The 27,046-nt window shown below is 40.2% G+C and overlaps 1 protein-coding gene across 1 annotated transcript; it reads left to right on the forward strand.

Moving 5' to 3' along the window:
• Positions 1-4,947: 4,947 nt before the first annotated feature.
• cd99 (CD99 molecule) lies at positions 4,948-24,780 on the forward strand (the record flags this gene model as incomplete). Its single annotated transcript, XM_079581703.1, has 12 exons — positions 4,948-5,206; positions 9,331-9,360; positions 10,576-10,614; positions 10,683-10,718; positions 10,802-10,864; positions 11,590-11,736; positions 12,673-12,705; positions 13,901-13,921; positions 18,015-18,171; positions 23,444-23,490; positions 24,483-24,599; positions 24,677-24,780. The coding sequence occupies exons 1-12, from the start codon at positions 5,140-5,142 to the stop codon at positions 24,778-24,780; spliced, it is 861 nt and encodes a 286-aa protein (XP_079437829.1). The 5' UTR covers positions 4,948-5,139.
• Positions 24,781-27,046: the final 2,266 nt, after the last annotated feature.

A 27,046-nucleotide genomic window follows, 5' to 3' on the forward strand; every position in this document is an offset into this window, starting at 1 on the left:
GAAATTGGTTTTATATCCTAAAATAAGTTCCAAATCTTTTAAAACATAATAACCGGGAGAGATTCTTTAAGCTTTGACACGTATAACAATAAATCATCAGCGTACAGCGAAACCTTATGCTCCGTTGTTCCCTAAATATGCCAGAGTATCCTTTAATAGTTCTTAAAGTAATGGCCAATGGCTCGGTTGCCAAATTGCAAATAACAAAGGTGATAATGGACACCCCTGCCTTTCGTCGCTGTTTTGTTTTTTGTGTTGTTTTTTTGTCTTTTGCTTGAGAAATTGGTTTTATTTGCTGATATAATTCCAAACTCTTTTAAAACATTCGTAATAATCCGGAGAGATTCTTTAGTCTTTGACACATACAACAATAAATCATGAAATCTTATGCTCCATTGTTCCATAAGTATGCCAGAGTATCCTTTAACAGTTCGTAATGTAATGGCCAATGGCTCGGTTGCCAAGGCAAATACCAAAGGTGATAACGGACAGCCCTGCCTAGTCTCTTTTGTTGCTTTTAGCTTTAAGATTTCAGTAATGCCAAGCTGGACAAAATGTGCTCAGTTTAGGTGGGGGTCAAGAGATTGAATAGAGATATAAAGGAATACTTGGATATATAAATGAATAATATCCCCTTCCCTTTTCCAGGTGGAGGGAGAGAGAGGCGCGGTGAGTGAGGAAATCTTCTGTACACATTAATTTAATCTCCAAACACAGCGCACCCACAAACCTATATTTCAACATCGCAGACCGACCACAAACAGCCGGCAGTAATGTGTGCTTTCCGAACAGGTCTGCTGACGATTTACGACCTGATGCGCAACAACAAAGGTGAGTCAAAACATTACACGTGCTTAAACACTGTGGAACATTTCAGGCGATACTAGTAATGTTTGCCCAGAACTCCCCTGAACGAACACAAGAATCAGCCCAACAATGGAGTAGGAACAACAAGTGAAAGCTTTTTGCACTGAAGCCAAAGATAAATGAACTAAAGATGATTTGTCAGACAGTCATTCTACATGATTCAAATAATAAAGTTTGCCTATTATCGATCTGGCTGGCGTTATTACAATGTTGCATTAAAAAGAGGCGGTCTTTTGAACGGCTCTTTGAAATGAACAGATGCCAAAGACTCGGCTCCCAGTAAAGTGCCATAAATCCCATCTCTAGGCGTTAAAGTCATGATTTTTATATGCAGGCAATTATTCTAGGGCTAGGGCAGGTGTTCCCAAACTTTTTTGGCTGGGACCCCAGAAATTGACATGTAAACAACTCTGAACCACTGGCCAAGGGTGCCATCTGATGGAAGGGGCGCCTAATTGCTGGGTTGCCTTTTATTGTGTTATTGTTGCTTTTCAGGCATGTTTTTGTTGCTTTTTTTATCACTTGTTGCAATTTCATCCTTGTTTTTGTCGCTATTTTGACGCTTTGTTCTTTAGATTAAAGCCCAGTTTTGCCAAGGGCCCTGAACTGACCGGGGCCGGGCCTGAGTAACACGTTAGTTAGCAACACCTACATAGATTACTTTTTCAAAATAACGAGTATTAGTGTGTATTTTTCAGTGCAGACACTCATTCCCCATGATTTAGCAAATAAACCAAATTCAGACTATTCAAGGGAAACGTCTAAACTTTCTGCTTTTATGAACTGTAGGTGCTGAACCAGCTCCTGCCATGGGTAAGTCAACACTCACATCTTAAAGCTTCGCTGAGTTTCACGCTTTTATAACGACTTATGTTTGTTTCTCCACAGTCGCGACTCCAAAACCCAGTAGGTGCATTTATGAAACCACTATCATTGCGAGATACTACGGAGTTAATCACGTTATTTCTTTTTCAGACAAGAAATTCAAGGGCTTCAACATTGATGATGCTCTGAAACCGGCAAATGACAAGGGCTTCAACATTGAAGACGCTCTGAACCCGGCAAATAACAGTACGGCCTCACTGCAGTATAGTAACAATCCTTAAAGGGGCTGGTCATTTTATACTCACTACTGCCACCTCAGGTCTCACGCGTAACTGCAGCTTCTATATTAAGCTCGTGCATGACGGCAATTCGGACCCAAAGTAACATGTTTTGAGTGACTGTGCAGGATTTTAGACACAGTTGTGGCTCATTATACATAAGTTGTAGGACATTGCTGGAAAATACATAATAGTCGCTTTAAAGAACTAACCCCCTAGGAGAGCTTTACTAAAATAGACCTGTTTGATGCCTTTCAGAGCAAACTCATGATTTAGAGGGAATATTTGATGTCACCAACTAAAAAATGGGAAAGTTTTCTCTAATGAAGAATGATGTTAGGAAACAGAGCAGGAGATTAATGAGTTTTATTTAGGTTCAACTTAACGCTATATCTGAACTAGACGCTGCGTGATCTGACAGACGGTTTAGGATTTAAACCAATGTTACGCCCCCTATGGGTCGATCACCAGGGTACAAGGAGACAAAGACCAAGAGATAGTTTAGGTTTGTTTATTTTGTACAAATAAAGTCTAAAATTGATGGAGCAGATAAGTCGGATGAGGTTCAGCTGGTGTTGGTTTTGGGGAGTAGGATGAGCTCGATAATGACATGGGTGGAAGGAACTTGAATGGGCTTAGTGAAGGGTCGGCATACTCCGCAACATGGCTCCTGGTCTCTGTGCTGGTAAGGCCTGGACCCCTGGTGGACAAGACCAAGCAAAACAATGAGGGGTTAAAATGAAGAAATTAACATGCAACCAATCCATCTTCTTTTACAATAAAAGTTTGCAATTATGTGAACAAACATGAGCGAGGCTACTGACCTGGTGGACAAGACCAAACAAAACAATGAGGGAGAACAAAGGTGCACAGGTGTTTTTATGATTAAAGTCCCGCCCTTACTAACTGCCCACTTAACTTTAAAGACTTGATTGAAAAAGTTGATTTGGGGGTTAGTTGCTCTTTAATTAACCTGATTTTAAATTGGCTGTGGCCTGAAAATGATTAATAGACCTCTTCTAAACTAGGACTTCTAAACGTCTAACATTTTCAACCATTTAAAAAGTATATTTTTCATTTCTTTTCAAACTAGGATTCAACTCCCGTAACGAGGGTGTTGGAGAAGGTGAGTACAGCTGCGAAATCATTGTTTTTCATCCGAATTAACTCTGAATTATATATTTAATTTCTTTTTTAATTAGGACCTTGCGCCAACATCAGAGAAGGTAAATAATCCCCAACCTTTGCATGTTGTCAATATCCTCTGCTACTGTGGATGGACAAAAGTGGTGTGTGTTGTTCTCAGAGTTGAAGGAGCTTCGTGATAAACTTCAGGAGCTTTTTCAAATGAGTGATTTGGAGATAAAGTTGATCCAGGAGTTGAGCCCACGCCGCAGACCGTAACTCAGAAGGTGAAGCTGCTTTTACTGCGAATAGAATTAACATGAACGTCCACTGACTGAAGATTTGTGCTTTTTCACAGACTCAGAAGATGCTGAATGCTGTCGAAGAGTTCATAATCACTGACTGCTTACATGAACAAGCAATGATTTGAGTGATCTAAATAAAGCGGATGATACATTTCAAAGTGTTTTTGTTTCATGAGCCACAGAACTTCAATTAACTTCCTTGTATCTTACATTTTGGTTTTCATTTTATGACTTCTTTAGATCTGTAGTAATTATTTTATTTAAGTTAAGTTCCTTTCAGTGTCCAATAAGGAAGTGAAACTATAAACATCACAAAAATGGCCAAACTAAAGAAAGCTGGGAACAATTTTCAGTAAAACCTTAAATATAATTGTGTTAACTATGTTGTGTGTCATACGCACTTTAAAGCTTAAAATGAGTTGGTGTAAATGTACATTTTGTGACTCTGGTAAATGTTAAACCCTTAGATGGACAGGCAGGAGGCAAGGGATCCGTTTTAGTAGATTTTTTTTCTCCAGTCTTTGTTCTTTTCCGTTTCTTTTTGCCTTTAGAGCATGAGACATGGTTTCATCTTTGAAACAGTGGAGACAATTAGAAATCACATTAAGTCCAACATGAGTTAAAGTAACAGAAATAAGGTCTGGATAAAACAGTAAAAACTAGTTCAGACATGGATACACAGACATATGGTTAACAAAAATGAACTTACAGGACGCATGAAGGCAGGGAAAAGACAGAACAATGGAGTTCAGGGTCATATATAGGTGGTTGATTGTTGATCATCACCAGGTGGTGGAGGGCGGAGTTAACAGGGAAGGTGTGCTTGGTTTATCCACCATCTATGTGGATGTTCAGCGACTCCTTGGATGATGGGAATTTCTCACAGTAAACCTCTTTATTCCTCTTTCCCTGTGGCTGTGGACATTGATTCTGGCAAATTTGGGGGTTAGACGTCGTATTGGTGCCATCTGGTGATGAAACATGCAAAATTCATGAGAAAAAAAAGTAGCAAATTTTCTGGAAAATACATTAAAGATGTTACTGTGTTGGCCTCCGAAATAAAAGCAGCTGAACTGTATACTTTGCTCGGCTATTTTTATTTTGGAGGCCACCACAGTAACATCTTTATTTTATTTTCCAGAAAATTGGCTACTTTTTTGTCATAAATGTGTGACTTTTTTATCTGGGAAATTTGTGACTTTTTTTCTCATAAATTTGCATGTATATATAAACTCGAAAATCTTTAATTCCTCCCTCCGTAAACCCCCTTCTCCCTCACAAGATGGCCCCAATACGCCGTCGTACATTTTACACACTAGAGGGCGCAATGCTGTAATTAATAAAACAGCTCAACGGGCGCAGAACATCGGCCAAACTAGACTCCGTTAACGTTTAACTCAATTTTAGCACTTTGTAGCTTTATAGCATCAAATCCCGCGATATCTAACGTTGACTACTCATTAATAGCAATTATCCGACGCTTCCCTTTCATTCGGCGTGGTCACATTTGTCCTTTTTTAGCATATAGCCACCCGATTCTAAGTTTGGAAAGTGTAAAGTTTAATCCTGTGAGTCATTTCCAATGGGACGGAGGGCGTTAACCAGTCGCTTTCTGTAACCCGACACTCGCGCTTGTGTCCGTCTGCTGGTTGCACGCACATACCAGGCGCTGAGAGACAAAACTTTAGCACTTTATTCACTTACAGATTTTAACCTCGGAAACCTTATTAGGAACCAACATGAAGCTGTTTTTCAGGATAGCGTGTCTCGTTTTGCTGCTATCCGCGACGCGAGCGCAGGATTTCGGTGAGTACCAAGATGGACTACTATGGAAAAAGTTCTGTTTACAAGGTCGCCCTGCAAAACTAGGCTATATTTACTACTTAAACACAATCCTGCGCTGTTTGGTTGATCTACACCGTCCAAACGCTTTATTTATTAGCACTTTTAACCAACTTTTATGTGATTTTTTCCTTTTGCAAAAGCAGAGTTTCGACTTGAGGAGGTTGTTTTAGGCTCGGATGAATCACGTCTGGACAGTCTGTACTATATTTAAAGTCCGCAGTCTTCAAATGGCACATGCATTCAGCTAAAAACAATATAAAGTTAGCTAGAACACAATAAGGCGTAGTCCCAAAACACCTGCAAGCAGCCTTTTTTCCACCACAGGGCTATTTAACAATGGAAAAATGCCGAAATTAGGTGTAACACTCATGATATTACAAAAATATGTGGGTGTTAAGGATAAACAAGCCAAACGTGTTGTGTAATGCTATAATAGGGCGTAACGTTTAGTAGTTTTTCATTCAAAACAAACCAAATTTATGCTAATGACTTCCAAACGTGCACAAAAATGACACAACGTCAAATTTTACGTAAGAAACTTGTCATAAGCTTTCAATATTATTATATATATGTATTTCCACAACATTAAAAGATGACAAGTCTGTTTAACTAGAGTTTATTTGTCTAATAGCAAAAATAATAATATAAAAAATAGCTAGCTTAGAACTGGTTTGTTGAGGTAAACCCGTTTTCGCTATACATTTTATGGAGTTGGCGGCAAACGGCTATAAACCGCAAGCTACGGCTGGCATTTATTGTTCCACATTCTTCGAAGATGCCTTTCGTTACATTCACTTGAGCCAAAACTACAGCCGTGAACTTATTTAAACTTGTTGGATGTCAAACTTATGAAACATTGCTGCTTTTTTTTCATAACAATCATGTCATTATTGCATTTTTACACACTCAGTTTTGCTCGAATTGACCCAACGGTTTTTAACGTCTTAACCGCCGTCTTAACCGAGCGCATTTTCTCCAGTTCAGCTCTACCCAAATAAATAAGATCACAGCCTACAGGCCAGTATTATGCCTCATTTGAAAGCTAAGACCTGAAGGCTAAAGTCAAGACCATCGTGACTTAAAAAAAAACATCGTTTGTTAAGTGGTGACGTCACAGCTCTACTTCCGGGTCCCGAGATGTGCGAGAAACTACAAAAAACTCTTTAATACCACAATCAATATTTCTGAAACTCAACAGAGTTACTGAACACACTTATTTATCAAAAAATGCTGTACCTACTGCTATAAAAGTAATATTTACCAAAATCGCTACATCTGGGTTAGCAGAGATAAATGCTAACGGCGCAGCAGCTACGCTAACCCCGGAAGTAGTGACTTTAGTAATGCTTTTTTAGCAGTAGGTGCAGCATTTTTGGGTAATGAGACTGAGAAATAAGTAGGTTCGGTAACTGTTGAGTTTCAGAAATATTGATGGTTGTTTTTAAGTGTTTTTAATGTTTTTTTTCTGACATATTTGTAAGCGGAAGTCGCGAAGTCACACTTAAATAGATTACGCCTCATTTGAAAGCTAAGACCTGTGTTGTCATCACTTTTTTACATCGCTTTTTTGTCACGTTTTTGTCACTCTTATTTTGCGTTTTAGTCCCACATTTTTGTCACTTTTTCATCCTTGTTTTCGTCACTTTTTGGTCACTTTTCTGTTGCCCTTTTTTGGCTTTGGGTGCTATTTTGACACTTTTTTCAAGAAGCTTTTAGATTTGGTTAAAGCCAAACTGCAGAAAATGTGCTCGTTTCAGGTGGGGGTTAAGATGTTAATATATAATCACATTTAGTTGGACAATTTGGTTTTCGTTGTGCAAGTTAGATAAAAACATAAGACAAAATCATGCCTTAAACTTACAAAAACAAGCATCTTGACTATAAAAACTCCTCATTTTGCAGCTGGAGTTGAGCTGTGGCATATAGTGTTGCAAATTTATGCCAAGTTGCGTCGAGTGTTTCCTGTGTTCTAAAAATGTGGTCTGTTTTCTGCGAATAAACCACACGAAAGAACAAAGATGGCACGAGACTCACTCAGGCTGAGTCACAAATTAGAACCATGTTTACGGCGGGACAGTGCAGTCACGTGGATGCTATGACTGGAGATTCATCAGCAGTTTCACGTGATAAAGTTCGATACAGAGTTGGCATGGGATGGGCGTATTGGTTTTAGTCTGATCTGTTGATTTAGGATAAAAGGAAAAAGACACAACTGGGGCGGTATTAAAAAAAATGATGGTATCACAGGGAAGTACTGAAAAAAACGCCTATCTTTAGATTTAAGTTTTGATGCTGTTGCTGCAGGGACAGTGTTAAATGAAGATGTTTCAGCTCAAACAAATGAGTTTAAAAAAATAAAATAGTTTTGCCCATTATTTGCCCCATTTCTTCCCACATTTTAATATTATTGCCCCAGTTATTTCACATTTTCCTCTCATTTTTGATCAGTAATATTTTCCATATTTACCCCATTGTTTCCAATTTACCCCCAATTATTTTCCTATTTCTGCCCCATTTTTTTTCTTTTCTTATTTTTGCTACATTTAAAAAAATAATAATTTTACCAATTTTTTCCTCATTTTTGCTCATTTTTTGTCAGTATAATTTTCCCTATTTCCCCCCAATTTATTGCCAATTTTTTTTCCTTATTTTTGCCACATTTTTTCCTTATTTTTGGTCATTTTTCGTTACTATTATTTTCCCTATTCCTCCCAATTTATTGCTATTTTCCCCCCCCAATTTTTGCCAAATTTTTCCTACAACTTTCTACACTATTTTCCTTATTTTTGCCTCAATTTCTCCCAAATCATTCCACATTATTCCACACATTTCCTGACATTAGAGATGACTCCTATATTGTAAATTTGCAGCTGCTCTTCCACACATTATTGTTCCGTTTTTTGGTTCTAGACGACACATTTCTTTGCACAGGTATCAGGAAACGTATTCGTTCAGGTATCGCTAAAGCACTGGCATCGAACAAAATGTAACGAACAAAACTGACACCGCAGTATTTCTGATCCCCGAGCGAAACGACGCCGGGGTAGAACTGGTTTTAGGCGGGACAGTCTGTGCGAGACGTCTCGGTCTCTGCTCAAAGGCAAAGTCAGCAGCAGGTGTGAATATGATCTAAGCCAAAAAGAGGAAAGTCCAGTTTCTACTACGAGTGCGAGTACAGAACATTATTAACATTATGTAACAAATAATGACAGTGAATCGATGATGAGCGAAATGGGAAAGTATTTAAATAGTGGTTAGATTCACCAAAACTGTGCAGCAGGAATGTTTAATGAGGATTTCATGTGGGTTTTTGGACGGATAAAAGAACAAAAGCCGCAAAAATATAGGTATCCAACGTCTGCAATGTGTTGATATGTAAACCCAAGGCTGGTTTATCAAGTTCTGAGCCTCACAAAGCCAGGCAAAATTTCTTCTTTCAAACTTCTCCCAGTCCAAACACATTCTTTCAGTCATAATAGTGAAAAATATCTCGTCATTTTACACATATTACACCTCCTTATTGAGGGCAGGAGACAGACTAACCACTGTGCCACAGTAACACAGAGAAGACCGACCTCGATTCGTCGATTCTTCTTCAACATAGCAACATTGTGTTATGACATAAACAGGAAATGAAATTATTGTAGGGTTTTCCCCTGGTTTTGTGTCTCTGTTGGATTATTTTAGGGCAACGCTTCAAAGTGATGCTCCTCACATGAAAGTCGTTTGTCTTGCACTTGCAGTATTATCTATAAAACAAGTTATGTCCACTTTGCATTCAAAAAACGAAGTACCTCAATCCCCCTTTTGGATGGAACATTTACAAATCTCCAGAAAATTGTCACTGCACTGTTTCACGAATCAGAGAAAGCACGAGAACCCCATTAAAATACTTGTAATGTTTAAGCTTGGATTAAAATGTGCAGCATGGGAACAATGCAGTGACTCATGTCCATCAATTGTTTTTTCTGCTGCTGCTATAGCAACAGTGTATACATCGAATCACAGTCGGCAAAACACACACTTCTCTATAGTCATGTGTACGGCTGCACTAAAACCAAAAACGTTTTCTTGTTCTCCCACAGGTTTTGACCTCGCAGATGCTTTGGATGACGGTAAGCTCACACGTTGTATGGAATTATACCACAAAACACCTTCTTTGAGGAGGACAAATGCTCGTTTCACTTCATACAGTTACAGAATTATCCAAATGAAATAGCAGTTTGTCGTGGTTGCAGTGATTTTCTTAAGAACCTTTCGTAAAACCCCGCCCCAATGCAGTCACTGCCCCATAATACGTCACACTATTCGTCATTCTCCGGCTCTTCTGCCATAGAAAGTAGTGGAGCGCTGTGTGTTTTTCCCCCTTTCAAAGCCCCCCAAAAAGCAAAAGATGTGCCTGCTAACTTGTCAGTCAAGGTTAGACTCAGTGAAATCGTCCCATAAAGCCTTTCCTGCCACTGGATTATGTTCACCTTCTAAGTGCTACAGGAAGTGTTTAGTTGCCCTGAGCAGAGCATTAATATTTCAGCAGCAGGTTTTGTTTTGTTTTGCCTGCGCTGATTAGCCTGGCTAACACCAGACTAAAATCACAAGTGATATTTAGTCTGGGGACCACCAATTCGTTTTCTCGTAGGAGAGGTGTGGTTTACGATCGTCCATAGTCGTTTATTGGGCGATACGAATGTCTATCACGCGTCTGCACGTATCCACAGCCAATCGTATCATCGTATGAAATGATGTATGACGTACCCGCTGTAGAACAAGGTCTAAAGCTTGATCGAAAAATACCCTCGTGTCTACTGCTGTCATGTTGGATCCGTGAATAAACGTTTTCATTTTTATCCGCTTCCGTATATCGAATAGCGCGTCATCGCCTTGCCGTCCCTCCTCGTTCTGTGATTGGTTCCCAAATCCATGCGAAAATTTTGGCCACGGTCCCCAGGCTGCTGAGCAGTTCGAAATGATTCGAGCGCACACAGCAGCCTGGCGTTAGCCAGGTTATGCGCTGATGGCATACAAGACATTGCGGCTGTAGAATCATGACTAATATGTTACCTCGCTGAATAATGCTGCCTTCATGTGCGAAGGTAACTATGGGAAATACCACTTGTGGAAAAGTGGGGGAGACAAAACCACTGCAGCCAGTTTAAGAAGAGAACTTACCCAAGAGCATGACTAGTCCACATGACAGGCCCCGGTTGTGTTTAAGGAGCTTTTTCCCCCCCAGATTTAACATGAGGCCGGTGCTTTAGCCTCGAGAGTCGTATTGTTCCCTTGTCTTCGTTTTTATTATTGAACATTCATAACATGTTTGTTTGTTTTCTTAGGCACGGCGCCCAAGCCCACACTTCCACCCAAAAAAGATGGTTTGTAAAGAGATTAAAATTGTCAGTGTATCGTCAAAATAAATGCGAACTAAGTCTTTTCCTTTCAGATGATTTCGGTTTAGACCTGTCTGATGCACTCGGAGGTAAAGCTTTTGGATTTAACTGCTTTTTTCGCTATTGTTTGTAGGGAATTATCCGTATTAATGTTGTTTTTCATCAATGACAGGTGATGATGACCCTTACCCGGCCAAACCGCCCGTCGTGGACACGCCACAGAACCCAAGCGGAGGTGAGTCTGTGCTTTTCTTTTGCTGAACCATATTACTTTTACGCCACTACATTTGGTAAAAGGTAAATACTCCACCATATTTCTATAAAAGCTCCAGTAAAAGCTCATTTATCCATGTGCTTTGTCCATTTTAAAAGCCTTACAATACACACTCCGGAACAGAAAACAGAACAATCGTGGTGAAATTAAGGACAAATTGTAAAAATAAAAAAAATAAAAAAAAATTGGATAATTGAAAAAAATAGGGAAAATATTTGTTAAAAAAAAAAGAGCAAGTCAGAAAAAATTAGGTGAAAAAATGTGTAAAAAATATTGGAAAATACTGGACAAAAAACACTTAACAAATGGAAAAATGGGAAAAAATTAGGGAAGAAAATAATTTACTTGAGCTGAAACAACCAAGTCACTTCCTTTAAAGGGGCTAGCTGCAAGTTGGCCATTTTATACTCGCTACTGCCACCTCAGGTCATACATGTAACTGCATCTTCTATATTGCACTTGTGCATGACGGCACTTCAGACCCGAATTAACAACTTTTTGAGTGAGGATTTGGGAGGCAGTTGTGGTAAATAGGTCATTCTACACATTAGGACATGGCTGGAACATGTAGGGGGAGGAAAATACTTAGTTTTGACATATTTATACCCCGTATAGTCAAATCAAAACTTGGTTCTAAAGATATAAGATGTATTTTTTCACATTAATTTTTGCGATTTGTTTCGAAGGCGGAGGTTCGCTCGACGACAAGGACCTGTTCAACCTCGGCGGCGGTGGTGGTGGTGGAGACGGAGGGAACTACCAGCCGGACGGAGGGCACTACAAGCCGGACGCAGGGCACTATAACCCCGATGACGACTACAGAGGGGGTGGAGGTAAGAACAACGCAGAGCTTAGAAAGGAAAAACAATATGGAAGACCTTTGTTGGTAAAGTCTCCAGCCCGTCTCCATGGAGATGTTGATTAAATAGGTCCTCATCCAAACCCATTCTTAACCTCTTAACCCCCACTTGAACTGAGCACATTTTCACCAGTTTGGCTTTTTCCAAATCTAAAAGCTTCTTGAAAAAATAGCGATGAAAACGAGGATGAAAACGGCTCAAAAAAGTGACAAAAACGCGACAAAACAGCGATGAGAAAAAGCAAAAAAAAAGCCACAGAAAAGTGACACATTAAGCATGATTAAAATGCAACAAAAAGTGACAAAAACGTGGGGAGAACATGACAAAAAAGCAATAAAAACACAGCATAAAGTGACAAAAAACATGCTGGAAACACAACCAAAAAACAGCAATGAAAAAGTAACTTAAAATGACAAAAACATGACAAAAAAGAGACAGAAACACGGCGACAACAAAGTGACGATCGCTTTTGTAGGTCTTAGCTTTCAAATGAGTCGTTACACTGTTGCTCTTCAGTCAAGAAGCTTTTAGATTTGGAAGTCTAAAAGCTTCTTGACAAGTTGGCCATTTTATACTCACTACTGCCACCTCAGGCCATATGTGTAACTGCAGTCTCCATAGTAAAATACATGACGGCACTTTCTGAGTGACAGTGCAGGATTTTAGAGGCAGTTGTGGTGAACAGGTCTGAGCTCATTCTATTAGGACATGGCTGGAACATGTAGGGGGAGGAAAATACTTGGTTTAAACATTTTTAAGTCCCTTTAAGCAAATCATTTTCATCCGTAAATGAGTTGAAATGAAGTCCCACGCAGTTGAAAAGACAAAGACTGTAACTGTTTAGTGAAACCGCGGCGTAACTGGAGCCACATGTTCTGAGCTTAAAAGATTCTCTCTTCACAAACGCAGGTCGAGGTCAGGATCCACGATACCACCACAACGGTGAGTTCTCAAACCTGTGGACTTTCTAAGTGGATAAAAAGGGGGACTATATTGTGAGGCGTAATAACACCTTAGGAGCACTTCGGCGTCTGCGCAGTAATATCTTCACTTTCTGGTGTGGATGGGGTTTTTCTGTGGGAGCGGCTGGTGCGCTTAACTAAATCGATGACCTCATGAAGAAAGAACACTATGTGGAATATTGGAGCAACATCTCAAGACATCAGCCAGGAAGTTAAAGCTTTGATACAGTTACAAAGTGGCTTAAGGAAAACAAAGTCAGTGTTTTGAAGTAACAGTCACAAAGTCCTGATCTCAATCCAGTTTAAAATGTATGGCCTACACGTGTGTCTCAGTTACACCAGTTCTGTTTGGAGGAAAAACTCATCCAACTATTGTTAGAAGCTTGTGGAAGGAAATCCAAAACGTTTGACCCAAAATATACAGTTTAAAGCAGAACTAAGTAACGTGTTTACCTTAATAATTCCTTTCCGCAGTCCCTCTGGGGGTAATACAAGCGTTAAAGGGATGATTGGAGGGTCTTTCATCTCCCCCTGGTGTCTCTGTCCAGAAAACCACATATGCAACTTTGCCTGCACCGACCCGGAGACCCAATACACAATAATAGAATCACGAAGAAGAAGCTAACAGGCTAACGGGCAAAGCTAACTGCGGGCTAGCTCCACTTTAAACAGTATTTACAGCCAAGTTTGAGTGAAAAATATTTCCATTGTGTAATTGGATGAACAATATCCCTCTTTGTCTTTTCTGTCAGCGTAGTATTTACTCTCACGGACAATTAATAAGGGGCACGAGTTACTTAGTTCTGCTTTAAAGGCAATGCTACCAAATATTAATGGAACGTATGTAAACTTTTGGTTTTATAAAAAGTGATAAAAGAATGTGTAGAAAATTCTATCTCTCATTCTTCTGGAATTTGACAAATAGAAACAATGTTTAAAATTCTAATTGACCTAAAAAAAAATCATAGTAAATTCTGGTTTCATGTCTGACAGTGAGAAAAAAATGCAAATGTGTCTTTTTATGAAGTGCATGTGAACATCTGGTTTTCACTGTATTACTCACAAAGACTTTTTCTAAGTGGATTTGGGATATTCTGTTTAGTTTTTTTTTCGTCTTTATCTGCCTGTACCTGTAATAAGTGTTTTTATTTACCCGTGTGTTTATTGTCTTGCAGGTGGAGCGGACCAGGCTCAAGGTAAATGTCTTTAATTCTTCTTCCTGTGTCAGTGGGAGCTCTTCCTGTCTTTGTCCGGCCTCTGTCTCCTCGGGGTTTTATGACTTTCCGCTCCCGAAGGAAACACGTTATTGTTTTGGATCGACCGCCGTGATTTTACTGTCGGGCTTCGAAGTCGTTTTGGTGGAGATTTCACACTTTTTTTTTGCATGGACGTGTTGAAAGTTTGATCCAGGACAGTTACTCCGGTGAAAGTTATTACAGAAACCACGTGTTGTTGTGTTAATAAGTCGAAGGTTTGAGTAATTAAAGCTTGTTCACCGCTGATGACAGGAACAACACACAATACAGTTTGAAAATCCATCTTAACCTGATGCACTTTCTCCTGTTCAGCTTTACCCAAATCTGAGAGGTCACAGCCTATTTTTGTATTTCTGTTGACCTTTATTTAACCAGGATAGTCCCACAGAGATTTAGAATCTCTTTTTCAGGGGAGTCTATTGTACATGTTTTTAGTGGTAGGGGAAACCGGAGTGCCCGGAGGAAACCTACGCAGACACGGGGAGAACATGCAAACTCCACACAGAAAGGGCCCGTCCAGGTGGGAATCCAATCTGAGACCTTCTAGCTGTGAGGCGAGAGCGCTAACCACTGCGCCACCGTGCCGCCTATAGGCCAGTGCAACGCCACATTTGACTACAAAACTCATCTAAACAGATCTTTTCACTTTTTTTGTCACTTTTTCGTCACATTTTTGTCACTTTTCTGTTAAAATTTTTTGTCTCTCTTTTGTTGCATTTTGAAGAAGCTTTTAGATTTGGGTAAAGCCAAACTGGAGAAAATGCACTTAAAGTCCAGCGCACACAGAGCTCAGCGCGCCGCGGCACGTCCTCTGACACGTCCACGAGGGATTTCAACACACGCTGGAGGCGCCGCGTCACGGCTCTTTCTCAAACCGTGTGGGCTTTAACACGTGATTTATACATGAGTCATGAATCAAAGAAGACACGTATGTAAGAGAGAGATCAGACATGGCTCTGTTTATGCAGGTTAATAGTGAGTTGGCGACAGACACGAGTTTAACATCCTCCACCTGAAGCCTGAGCCTCCAAACAAAGTTCCCCGTGGTGTCTTTGTCACAGGCCAGAGTCTCGTCTGTGCCTCTGCAGGAGGTTTAAAGCCTGTGTTTTCCTCAGGGCGCCACTGCAGCCTCGTGTGCGTTCTCTCATAGAAAGTAAAGGAGGCTTAAGGTGTTACGGTGGCAAAACAGAAGTTTTTTCAGGTTTTGGGCCAATTTGGCCTCGTTTCATCATTCACTGATTCATTGTTTCTCCATAGATTTATTTGGAAAATTGTCATATCAAGGGCCATTTTCTCCAAATGCATTTTTGTCACATTGGTGCCGCAGTATCTCCACTTTAGTCGCTCCTGCAGACGTCAAACTTTCAGAGGTTTTGAAAGTTATTTTCAGAGGATGTTTTAGTATCTGATTCCAAGCCTGATTTATTGAGTTTTTAATTTAAAAAAATAAGGCAGAATGTTCTTACTACTACTACTAAAAAGTTTCCCTACTCACCTGCAGCGTCTCGCCTTTACACAACAATACTTATAAGCACTGAAAACTATTTAAAACTACATCAGTTACTTGCTCTTTGGTTTCAGCTGCTTGGCTGTGACTGGCAGAAACAATGTTTTTCTTTAATCAAATATCCCTAAAAAGTTCTGTCCTCTTGGTGAATGATTCATGATTTTTTATTCTTGTGCTGATGTTTTCAGCTCTGTAATCTCAGGCTTTTGCAGGATGATGTTCTGTGTCAGGTTTTATAATAAAACAGTAGGAGCTCAGTCCCTTGTCTGGATTCTTGCCCCAAACCCCTGAGACTTGAACACAATGACAAATGCAGAAATAAACCAGGGAATTATCTGTGTAATCCTATAGAAATAAGTGGAATTGTTGGAAATCTGGACATTTTAGTGAGTTTGCGCGGTTTGGACATTGCCTGTTGTTTGCTGGTGTTGTTGTTGTTGTTGTGTGGATATATCAATGTTGGGCGTCCGTCAGGTATTTTGAATCTTCATTCATTCACCGAGCAGCCATAACATTATGACCATCATCGGTTTGAGCTATATTGAGCTCTAAAGCAGGAAAATGTATTTCTGAGAAAGTCAGACTTAAACTGTAGGAATGTTAGTTTATGAATGATAATGCTCAAAGTCACTTTGTGTGTTATTCATTCACTCTAATTACACTCGCCGGCGGTAAGCCTCATCTGCCCTGGGGTAGATTTACATAAGTGAGGCTGCCGATCTGTGCCATCAACTCCTCCCACCACCACCAGGTACAACGAGGCCCAGATCTGACGAGTTCAGGTGAAGGTTGAGGCCCGGGAGGAGTGATCTTCTTCTTCTTCTGTAGTCTCTGATCTGTGAGGTGACTTGAGTTGGGCTGATGATACCACACCTGTCACCACACAATACCTATCACGATACTCAGAGCAATAGGCCTTAAAAAGTCATTAATAATAGGGCTGGGCTGAATTAATTGATTAATCTATTTGAATCGATTTTCCTTTGAACAGGCCGATACGATTCAAAAACACTTGAATCGATTCTAAGGTCGTGTTTTTCAGTCGACAATAACTTTGGAACTAAATGAGATAGAGACGTACTTTTTTTGCTCCGAGTTCGGCACGTTCCGCTCTTCATTTTGATTGCCCAGCCCTCCGGGGAGCAAAAAGTTAGTGTTTTTCTTCCAAACCTTGCCATGGACAGCCTCTGATCTCTGTGGTGGCGGCCATGTTGTTTACTGTCAAAGGTGTGTCATCACCAGTGCAGTATTACGCACATGGCCACAATGGGGTGGGGTTCAATTCTTAATGTAAATATTTGTATTTTACTAATTTACCAAGTTACTACTTTCAGCATTAGCTCTTCTTACATGCCGTGCATATCCAAGTAAAACTGGTCCTGTGTGATATTCTTAACTGAATAGAAAATAAATCAAACTGAATAGGGCCCTCGTGAAGAGAATCGATTTCAAACTGGCATTAAATCTACATTTATTAGTAAATATATTTTTTCCTTAGAGGGAACCCACAACAAGACATTTCTCAACTATTTTACCTCATACATTTTCTCCAGGTCAGCTTTACCCAAATCTAAAAGCTTTTCAACAGATCTTACAGTACAGGCCAGCCTCATTTGAAAGCTAAGACATTCAAGACTGATCTAAGATTTTTTGTCACATTTTTTGGTGCTTTTTTGAAGAAGCTTTTAGATTTGGGTAAAGCTGAACTAGAGAAAATGTGCTCGATTAAGGCGGGGTTAAAGAGGTTAACCTCTTAACACCCGCCTGAACCGAGAGCATTTTCTCCAGTTCAGCTTTACCCAAATCCTGTAGGCCAGTGTAACGCCTCATTTGAAAGCTAAGATCTACAAAACTAAATTGATCTTTTTCCTCACATCATCAGATTTTTTTTCATCACTTTTTTTGTTGGGCAGTCATCTCATTTTTGTCAAATTTTTCGATTTTTTTTTTTTGTCCATTTTTTTGTCTCTTTTTTTTTCACTTTTTCGTCACATTATTCACATTTTTTTGTCGAATTCTTATCACTTTTTTGTCCATTTTTTCTCAATTTTTCGTAAATTTTTTCTCACTTTTTTTGTCCATTTTTTTGTCCATTTTTGTCATTTTTTTTGTAATTTTTTGTAATTTTTTTGTCACTTTTTCACCAATTTGTTCTCACTTTTTTCACATTTTCATCCTTGTTTTCGTCTGTTTTGTTGCTATTTTCACACCTTTTTTCCAGAAGCTTTTGGACTGGGGTAAAGCTGGAGAAAATGTGCTCGATTAAGGCGGGGTTTCAGAGGTTAAAGGAACTGTATTTAGGCATTAAAATAGCCTTAAAAAGCACTAAATCTGACTTGCTGTCTGTTCCTGAATTAAAGAACGAGACAAAAATGCCTCTCAACTCGTAGCATAAAAACTAAATCAGGTTTAAGTAGTAAAATAGCCGTGTGGTCGTAATGTTCTGGCTCTTGATGGTGATGAATATTTCCTAATCTGGCCCCGGCTTCCTTGTTAAAAACCTGCTTCGATTGTGTGTCGTTGCAGATGCAGAGTTTGATTGGGGCCGTATCCTGAAGATGCTAAATGCTAACGTCCCCGAGGACTTCTTTATGTGGATTTCCAACGTTAGGAAAACGCTGGCTCCGCTGTTAGAGCGAGTGCTGGACCTGCTCAATGCTGCCCCCGGAGACCAACAGCAGGAGTTATAATAGAGGAGGGTTTATATGGGAATAAAGGGGCTGGAGTTTGATGTAGCTTAATAATATCTACACACTTTGAAGCATTTGTAAACCTTAAGTACGTTATTCACCCAACACAGTATAAAGTAGGACCAAAAAATGATGTCAAAAACTGAACTTTTTCTCTTTTTAAAGTTCCCATTTGCCTTGAAACTGTTTATAATCGTAATGAACGCTTTACAAATGCTGAAGTGTGCTGGTTTTGCTGTTTCTGATCAGGTTTTCGCAGGGTTTACGGTTTATGTTTGGGACTTTTTTCCGATATTTGCCATGTTGCTACATTTGCTCATTCCTAGTTTTACGCGTGTTTTGATTTTGGGAGCGCGGTGAGGGTTTGTTTTCCATTTCAGGGGGTAAAAGTCTTGTTTATTTACTTATTTATTTGGGAAAAGGCGTAAAATTTCAATCGTCCGCGGCTAAAGTTGCGCTTTCGTCACGTTATGGATGAAAAGGTCACATTTAAGGACAGTTTTTTCAGGTTGTAAGTTTCTACGTCTTAAGGTCAGCTCACATTGCACCACTTTTATGCACGATTTCTCTCGTGTCTAGTCGAAGGCAGAGTCACAGAGTCGGGTCTCGTAGTGTGGGGGGGTCACGACTGGACTTGCGTTCGAATCGTGTCGTGTGGAGCAGGAAGACACGACTACATGTCTGATTTTTAAGCCCGATTTTGGACACACAGGAGAAACGTGGGAGATTTTACCGTTTCATTTGTGAACACGGCCAATGATAGACTGATATAAAGACAGAAAAACACAGAAGCACCTCCCTTTTACATTTCTCTGTTAAAGCAGCGGCACAAACAACTCATTTCTTGGCCACAGCACGACTTTATATCACCGAACAGTTTAGCGGCTCTTACTGAGTGCTTTCTCGCTTTCTCCTCCACCTTGTCTTCTTTTCTTATTAAATCCACTAAAATACCTCCCGCTTCCTCACGTCGCCGACTTTTATCTCCATTTGACAGAACTATCAAAGGCCAAGTGTAAGGCTTTGTAGCAGCATTAGCCTAGGTTAGGTTAGGTTCATTTATTTGTACCCAGGGGCGGACTGGCCATATGTCCATTCTGGAAGAGCACAGAAGGGCCACTGGCTCTCGGGCCACCGGTCTGGCCTCTCAATTTTCTCTCACCCCCCGATTTAACCTAGCTTTATCCAAATCTAAGCGCTTAAAAGAAAAGCATCAAAATACCGATGAAACAAGGATGAAAACGGAACAAAAATGTGCCAGAAAAGCAACAAATAAATGATTTGATCCCGACTTGTTCATAAAGGAAAGGGCTGTGGGAACAAAACTTTTCTCCGGTTTGTGTGGCTTATTGGCATCAAAAACCCGACGCCCAGACAGAAGCAATGGAAACTCTGAATGCAAAGGGATGCTCAGTGTCTTTTACGATGCCTTCGCTGCGGTGTTGTGACACTGTTGACACCGCTGACCAATCGGGACACACGCGTTTTCCCGCTCACAAACACAGGCCTGTCTTTGCGGATTCAGGGTCAGTTTTTGAAGCTGGAGGAGAAATGAAACTGTAGAGAGGACAAATATCAGCTATTCAGAATCGTGTGTGGCTCTTACGATTCTCAGTCGTTCCGTGTGACCCCCCAGACGTTCTATAATCGACCTGAATCCAGTCGTGTAGTGTGATCCCCCCATTCTATATAAAATCATTTAAAAGTCATGTAGTGTGTGCTGACCTTTAAAACAACTTATCTTTTGACTCCCTGTATAATGACATCTGTTTTTAAGGCATTTTTCCACCTGTAATGAAATAAATGCTATTAATTAATGCTAAATATTGGCTGAAATGTTACACAGTGTGACTTTAATCTGACTGGATTTGAAAGAGAGTTTACATGAATAGTTTACATTGAGTCTCTCACTGTGCAGTTCTTGAGCAGCTGCTAAAGTTTACGTAGAAGCAACAAAATGCAACTCTCCCTTTGACCTTTGACCCGTGTTACTGCTTTGGTGCTTTGTTTTTGTAGTGTGCTTGTGGGAGCTTTCTTTTTTGAGTGTTGAGGAGGTATTAAAATGAGCTTTTACATGGCGTTGTCTGCTTTTGTTTTATTCTTTTAATGAGGAAAGTGGCTTCAAATCCAGGTGCTTACTTAGACTTTGGTAAATGGGTTGTAAAATATTCAACAAAATGTCCCCCAGATGTTTCTGACAAAATAAGTCCAAGCTCAGGCTGGATACCTGTACATTTTTATTCCAAATCAGGGCTGTGAGTAGGAGGGGGGAAACAGGGTGAGTTACCCCGTGCCCCACGGGGTAACTCGTGGGGCACGAGTTACCCCGTTAAGACGAGACACTGCAGGTGAGGGGGGAGAATTATTCTGGGGACATCAAGTTGAAACTTTTGCTGTAGATCAGTGTTCATTTTGACGACATATTTTAATTTAGTTTTAGTCTTTTGACTAAAATGTAATGTAATTTTAGTCGACTAAATTTAAGACTAATTTAGTCGACTTTGCATTTACAATATTCATTATAATCATATTTAATCTTGTTCCTCTGCTTCATGTTTCTGCTCCACATGAACAAAGCTCAGAGCTGATCCTTTGGCAGAGAATTTACATGATCTGAGGCTCTTTCAGACGGACAATAGAAGTTTGGATGATTTTAGTCTCTCCTTTTCATTTTTATTTAGTCTTATTTTACTCAACTTAAATATCTGGACATTTTAGTCTCATGAAAAACTTTTAATTTAGTTTTAGTCCAATTTTAGTCACAAAAACATCACTTTGACTAAAATTAAGACTAAATATTTTAGTCGCCGAAATTAACACTGCTGTAGATTACTAATGTCGACATGCAGATGTTTTTCTTTTTTTTTGTTAGAGGTCCCGGGTTCAAATCCCGGACGAGCCCCCACTTGTTACAACCCGGCTCAGCGAGGTAGAAGTTGCAACAAAAAACAAGATTTCCAGGTTTCTATAGACGACAAAGGGAAATTAGCCACACACACAAACTAATACAATAATACAATATTTTATGCAACAAAATCTAAGCAATGGATAGAGCCATGTTTAAATTTATTGTTTTATTATTGTGGAAGTGTTGGATCCTGAGATTTTTTCAGAGGGGATTTTGTTGAATTAGCTATTCATAAAAATCGGCTATAATTGAAAATGGTTGTGGAAGTCCTGATGGGTTAGCATAACCTGATCATCCCGGTTTCCTCGTGTCTAAAAGCCGGTTTTGCGAATGTCAATAAATCACAGCTCGTAAAACTTTCTCGCCTCCGAGCTCGCCTGTGATTTTCTGACAGTTTACGTGTGTGGGAACGTTTGTTTTTCGTGCCGGGACACGCCTGCTTTAACACCAGCTCTCGCACATTCCTGCCATAGTCGGCGTCCGAATCATCGCCGCTCCGAACGCTGCGGTTTGTGAGGAGGAAACGAGCGTGTCGAGTCTCAGGAGTGTCAGATGTGGTGGAAGATCAGCTGATGGAGAACACACTCGTCTGTGTTGTGTTTCCGAATGGGTTCGAGCTTAGAAATACATGCACAGTTTAAAGGAGACGCTGCAGGTGAAGAGGGAAACTTTTTAAATGTAGAGATGTCAACTTGAAACTTCTGCTGTAGATCACTGACACACATATGAGCAGCTAGAAGGTCCAGGGTTGGATTCCCACCTGGACGGGGCCTTTCTGTGTGGAGTTTACATGTTCTCCCCGTGTCTGCGTAGGTTTCCTCCGGGTACTCCGGTTTCCACTACCACTAAAAACATGTACAATAGGCCAGGGTGAATGATGTGAGTGAATGTGTGGTGGAGCTTCTTCTTTTTCTTTTTCTTCTCCGTTTTCTTCTTCTCCTCCCTCTTTTTCTTCTTCTTTTTCTTCTTCTTTTTCTTGTTCTTCTTTGTCTACTCCTTTTTCTTCTTCTTTTTCTTCTTCTTCTTCTTCTTCTACTCCTTTTTTTTCTTCTTTTTCTTCTTCTTCTTCTACTCCTTTTTTTTCTTCTCCTTCTACTCCTTTTTCTTCTCCTCCCTCTTTTTCTTCTTTTTCTTCTTCTTCTCCTCCGTTTTCTTCTCCTCCCTCTTTTTCTTCTTCTTTTTCTTCTTCTTCTTCTTCTCAATAGGGATTTAGGATCTTGATAAAAAAAAAAAGAAGGTGTTCATAGTGGGAACAATCTGTAAAAAAGAAGAAAAAAAAGTAAGATTTCGCCTTGTTTTTTTTTTTTCAATTCAAAGCTCAATAAATCAGGTTATATTTTTAAAATCCCTCTGGAAAAAACTTCCAAATATTGTTAAATCCAAGGCTGTAGGAACGACTTGAGTGGAGATAAAGTCGAACTAATGTGAGAAAATACAATCTCTCTAATAAATCTATGGAGAAAGTGAATAATTAAACATGTTATTGTGAAGATTTGTCTGTAGTGTCTCCCCTTAACCCCACTGAGGATCTTTGGGATGTGCTGGAGAAGGCTTTGCGCTGTGGTCTCACTCTCCCATCATCAATACAAGACCTTGGAGAAAAAAACGCTGGTTCTTTTAACTTTGCAGAAGCTCATTGAAACAAAGCCACAGCGGTGTTCAACTAAATACTAGAGCGTGTTTCCTTGTTTTGGTGATATCTCTTCATCGGGCGACGCCATGTTGCTCATTTACATAAAGCCAGATGATCAGAGAAGAGAGTGAAGAGTAAACCACACAAACTAGAGCTCAGGTATGGGTTTAAATGACTCGAATTGAGAATATTAACCTTGTTTTGACTGATGTTCCTCAAACTAAAACTGCCAATGGGACAATTTTCTTGCCCCATTGGCACAGACATGAATCTGGGTCAAATCCCAAACTGAAAATACAGAGGAATAAAGTGACTTGTCGTGGCCTGTGTGAACCCTGGTACCAGCGAAAGAACCCGAGACGCGCACCGCAGGTTAAGAACCGCTGCTCAAGCCTATTACTCAAACTTTAGTCACCGGAATGACTGGGGGAATCCTCCGTCCCGTCTCTCAACGCCCTGCTTTAGGACACACCCCTGTGGGCTGACTCACTGTGGTTTCAAACTCTGCCAGGCTCAGTCACAGTCGTATTAGATATCCACCACACCCAAGAGCCGGGGCGGGGCGGGCGCTTTAATCTCCCCGTTGTGTTTTTAGAGACAGTTTGGACTAAACCTCAGCTATTGTGCATGTTTTTGGACACCGTGCTGCTCCTGTGTGCTGTAAATGTGCCACAGAAGCAGGTTTATCAGGTTGAGCTTCGAGTTTGAAGGTTTTTATGTTCAGAGGAGGGGAGTGTGTTGGTGTAGGGGGCCATCTGGTGGACGGATGTGGTACTGCAGTAGAAGTAAAAGACACTGTATGAAAGTACTGTTACAAGAAAAAGCTACTTCAGTGTGTACTTGAGTAAATGTACTGCCCACCTCTGGAAATAAGTACATTTGCCCTTGACTTGTGCTGATGGTTAAAATATTCTGCCGATGGAACAGGGTCTAATATTCACGTAAATTAGCATAAAAACTTAAAATTATAAAATAAACATTAACCTCTTACCACCCGCCAAAACCAAATGCATTCTCTCCTCTTTGCCATTGTCGTCACTTTTTATTTCCCTTATGTGTTTTTGTCACTTTTTTATTACTTTTTTGCTGGACTTTTGTCACTTTTTTCTGGATTTTTGTCTTTTTTCTGCTGGATTTTTGTCAGTTTTTTTGCTGGATTTTTGTCTTTTTTTCTGCTGGATTTTTGTCTTTTTTTGCTGGATTTTTGTCTTTTTTTGCTGGATTTTTGTCACTTTTTTGCTGGATTTTTGTCTTTTTTTTTGTTGCTTTTTTTTCTGGATTTTTGGCGCTTTTTTGTTGCTCTTTTGTCACTTTTTTGTTGAGTTTTTGTCATTTTTGTCGCTTTTTTGTTTCTTTTACATCCTCATTTTCCTCTCGTTTTTTATTCCATGTTTTGTAGAAGCTTTTAGATTTGGAGAATTTGGAGAAAACATGTTTCAGGTGGGAGTTACGAGGTTAATTTACTTGAAGTAACGTGTTTTATTTTTTAAATGAACTGCACAAACTTAATCCACTGGCAGATTTAACTTGACCAAAATCTGTATGATCATTGCTTGAATTAAAAGGATTTTGGCTGACTCTGATTTGGCTATTTTAGAATAATATTGGAGCAAGAATGTTGTTGTTTTTCTCCAAAGGCTACGGGAGAGACACAGTTTTGGAAAGAAAAGTGACTGATTTGGGAGAAGGTTTTCTGCTTCTGTTGGCCTCAAATCCGTGTCCTGAAAAGTGGCTCATGTTGTTTCCTGGTCTTGTGTTTGCAGAGGCGGGGTCGGGGAAGATCGCGGGCATCGTCGGCGCCATCGGAGTGGCCATCGCCGGCGCCGCCTCCAGCTACTTCGCCTACCAGAAGAAGAAACTCTGCTTCAAGCTGCAGGGAGGTCTGTGACGCGGCAGAGACAGAACTGCAATGGTAGAATTCTCTTACTGACGCTCGATGTTTGTGTGTTTGCTTCAGGACAAGACCCAGAACACGGAAACCGACACAACAATCAATCCCAACCTCAATGTAAGAGCTCTTCCTTTTATTCTGCTTTGTGTAATGGTTTAGAACAGGGGTAGGCAACGTCAGGCCCGGGGGCCAAATCCGGCCCTCCGGCACAGAGCCTCTGGCCCTCAAGATGATTTTAAAGGAATAGGCCACCGTTTTTATATACTAAGATATGTTCTTACCTCACTTTAGTCGAGTTAATATATCCCCGTCTGGTCATTGTCCGCGCGCTCTGTCACGCAAACGGAGCACATACGCAGCCTCTCCCATATGTGACATAGCTCCGAAAAAGCTCACGATAGAAGCTACCAAGCTCTTCCACGTGTTCCCTATTTAAATAAAGTTACGTGAAGTGTTTTCATGCGAAGTATATTTACACAGAAATGTAACGTGTCGATTTTATAAGCAAATAAAAAGGGGGACTATATTGTGAGGCGTAATGATACGAGGAGTAAAGCGTCCGCGTAGTAACTCCTAAAGACTTCCCCCGCTCACTTCCGTCAATAACCTTTAGGAGTTACTGCGCGGACGTTTTACTCCTCGTATCATTACGCCTCACAATATAGTCCCCCTTTTTATTTGCTTATAAAATCGACACGTTACATTTCTGTGTAAATATACTTCGCATGAAAACACTTCACGTAACTTTATTTAAATAGGGAACACGTGGAAGAGCTTGGTAGCTTCTATCGTGAGCTTTTTCGGAGCTATGTCACATATGGGAGAGGCTGCGTATGTGCTCCGTTTGCGTGACAGAGCGCACGGACAATGACCAGACGGGGATATATTAACTCGACTAAAGTGAGGTAAGAACATATCTTAGTATATAAAAACGGTGGCCTATTCCTTTAAGAAACACTATTACACAAATCACAGAGTACTTTTAACATTATTAGAGTTAAATGGGCAGAACTCCCTCCCCACTGATGCCACAGACAGCGTGTGGAGGGGGCGTGTCTGAAAGGGTCAGAGGTTCTTAAAGAGACAGGGGCCTATTTCAAGACATTCACTACAGCCATTTTGAGAGAGCAGTTTTATACAAGGCAGTTATTCTAATTTACTGCATTTACAGACCAACAGAAGGTTTGCTCATCATTGTAGTGTGATATAGACTGGTGCTGTGTGATTGAAAAAAGCATAATACCCCCTCTTTAATATAGAAGATGCAGTTACACGTATGACCTCAGGTGGCAGTAGTGAGTATAAAATGGCCGACTTGCATCTAGCCCCTAAAGCACTACATTAACCTGCTGCTGCCTGAATAAACTCTATATTTACAGGTCGAATGTTACGCAGTGTGGCTTTAAATAAGAGCAAGGTTTAGGAAATGTTTTTAAATCTAACCTCACTGTGTTTTGGTTCTGTTTTCCCAGTTATGAGTAACCTCCTCCAGGCCTAAATCCAGTCCTGCACTTCCCCAAACGCACAGAACGACTCTGATCACATCCAGCTCGTGCCGTTTCTTCACTACAAGGCGAGACGCTGCAGCTGAAGACGTCAGTGTTGGGCGCAGCGTCTCGCCTTGATGTCATTCAGTCGTGAGTTTGCTCTGCCTGTGTATAAAACTACTGTACACATGTTCTTGGTATTAGTATTAATGATTTGGTGTCGTGGTGTAAAATCCGCTTTAGTTTTGCCAATATCACCAGTTTGGACGGGGTTTTAAAAACACACAGGGGAGGTTTGAACTTTTGGGTAAAGGGGAGACACTACAGGCCAAACTGGTCTCTTAATACTCTTAACCCCCACCTTAACTTAACTTTTTAATATCGAATTCCTAGCATGAGTTTTGAATATCAAAAAACAAGGTGAAATTTTAATTTTTCTACAGATTTTTCTACTATTAAACAGCTTATTTTATCAAGATATCTAAAATCCCCTTTGAAAAACTCTTTGTAAGTAATATATCAACAAAATAACAGACGTTTCAAGTAGGGATGGCCGATATATCGGCGCCGCCGATATTATCGGCCGATATTTGTCCCTTTTTCACATATCGGTATCGGCCCGATATGGGAAAATATCGGCCGATATTTTTTTTTCCTTTGAATTATTTACTACACCGTAATGTCATAGCGCACCTGAATGCAGCAGCGGTGTAGACGGGGCAACAATTTATTCAAATTATCTCAAATAAACAGTGGCTCTTAAAAATAAAGAACCTCCAGCATAAATTCACACGTCTCCAAAAGAAAGTATGTTTTTACTAAGTTTAAACAAAGTGGAGCGGACACTTGGACACCACAGAGATACAGAGCCACAAGTTACTGCTGCAACAAAGTGGACTAAAACTGCCTCATGGACATTATTCTGAGTCAGGATTAACAGGAATCATTT

The sequence above is a fragment of the Gobius niger genome (assembly GCF_951799975.1).
Source record: "Gobius niger genome assembly, chromosome: 23".
Lineage (NCBI taxonomy): Eukaryota > Metazoa > Chordata > Actinopteri > Gobiiformes > Gobiidae > Gobius > Gobius niger.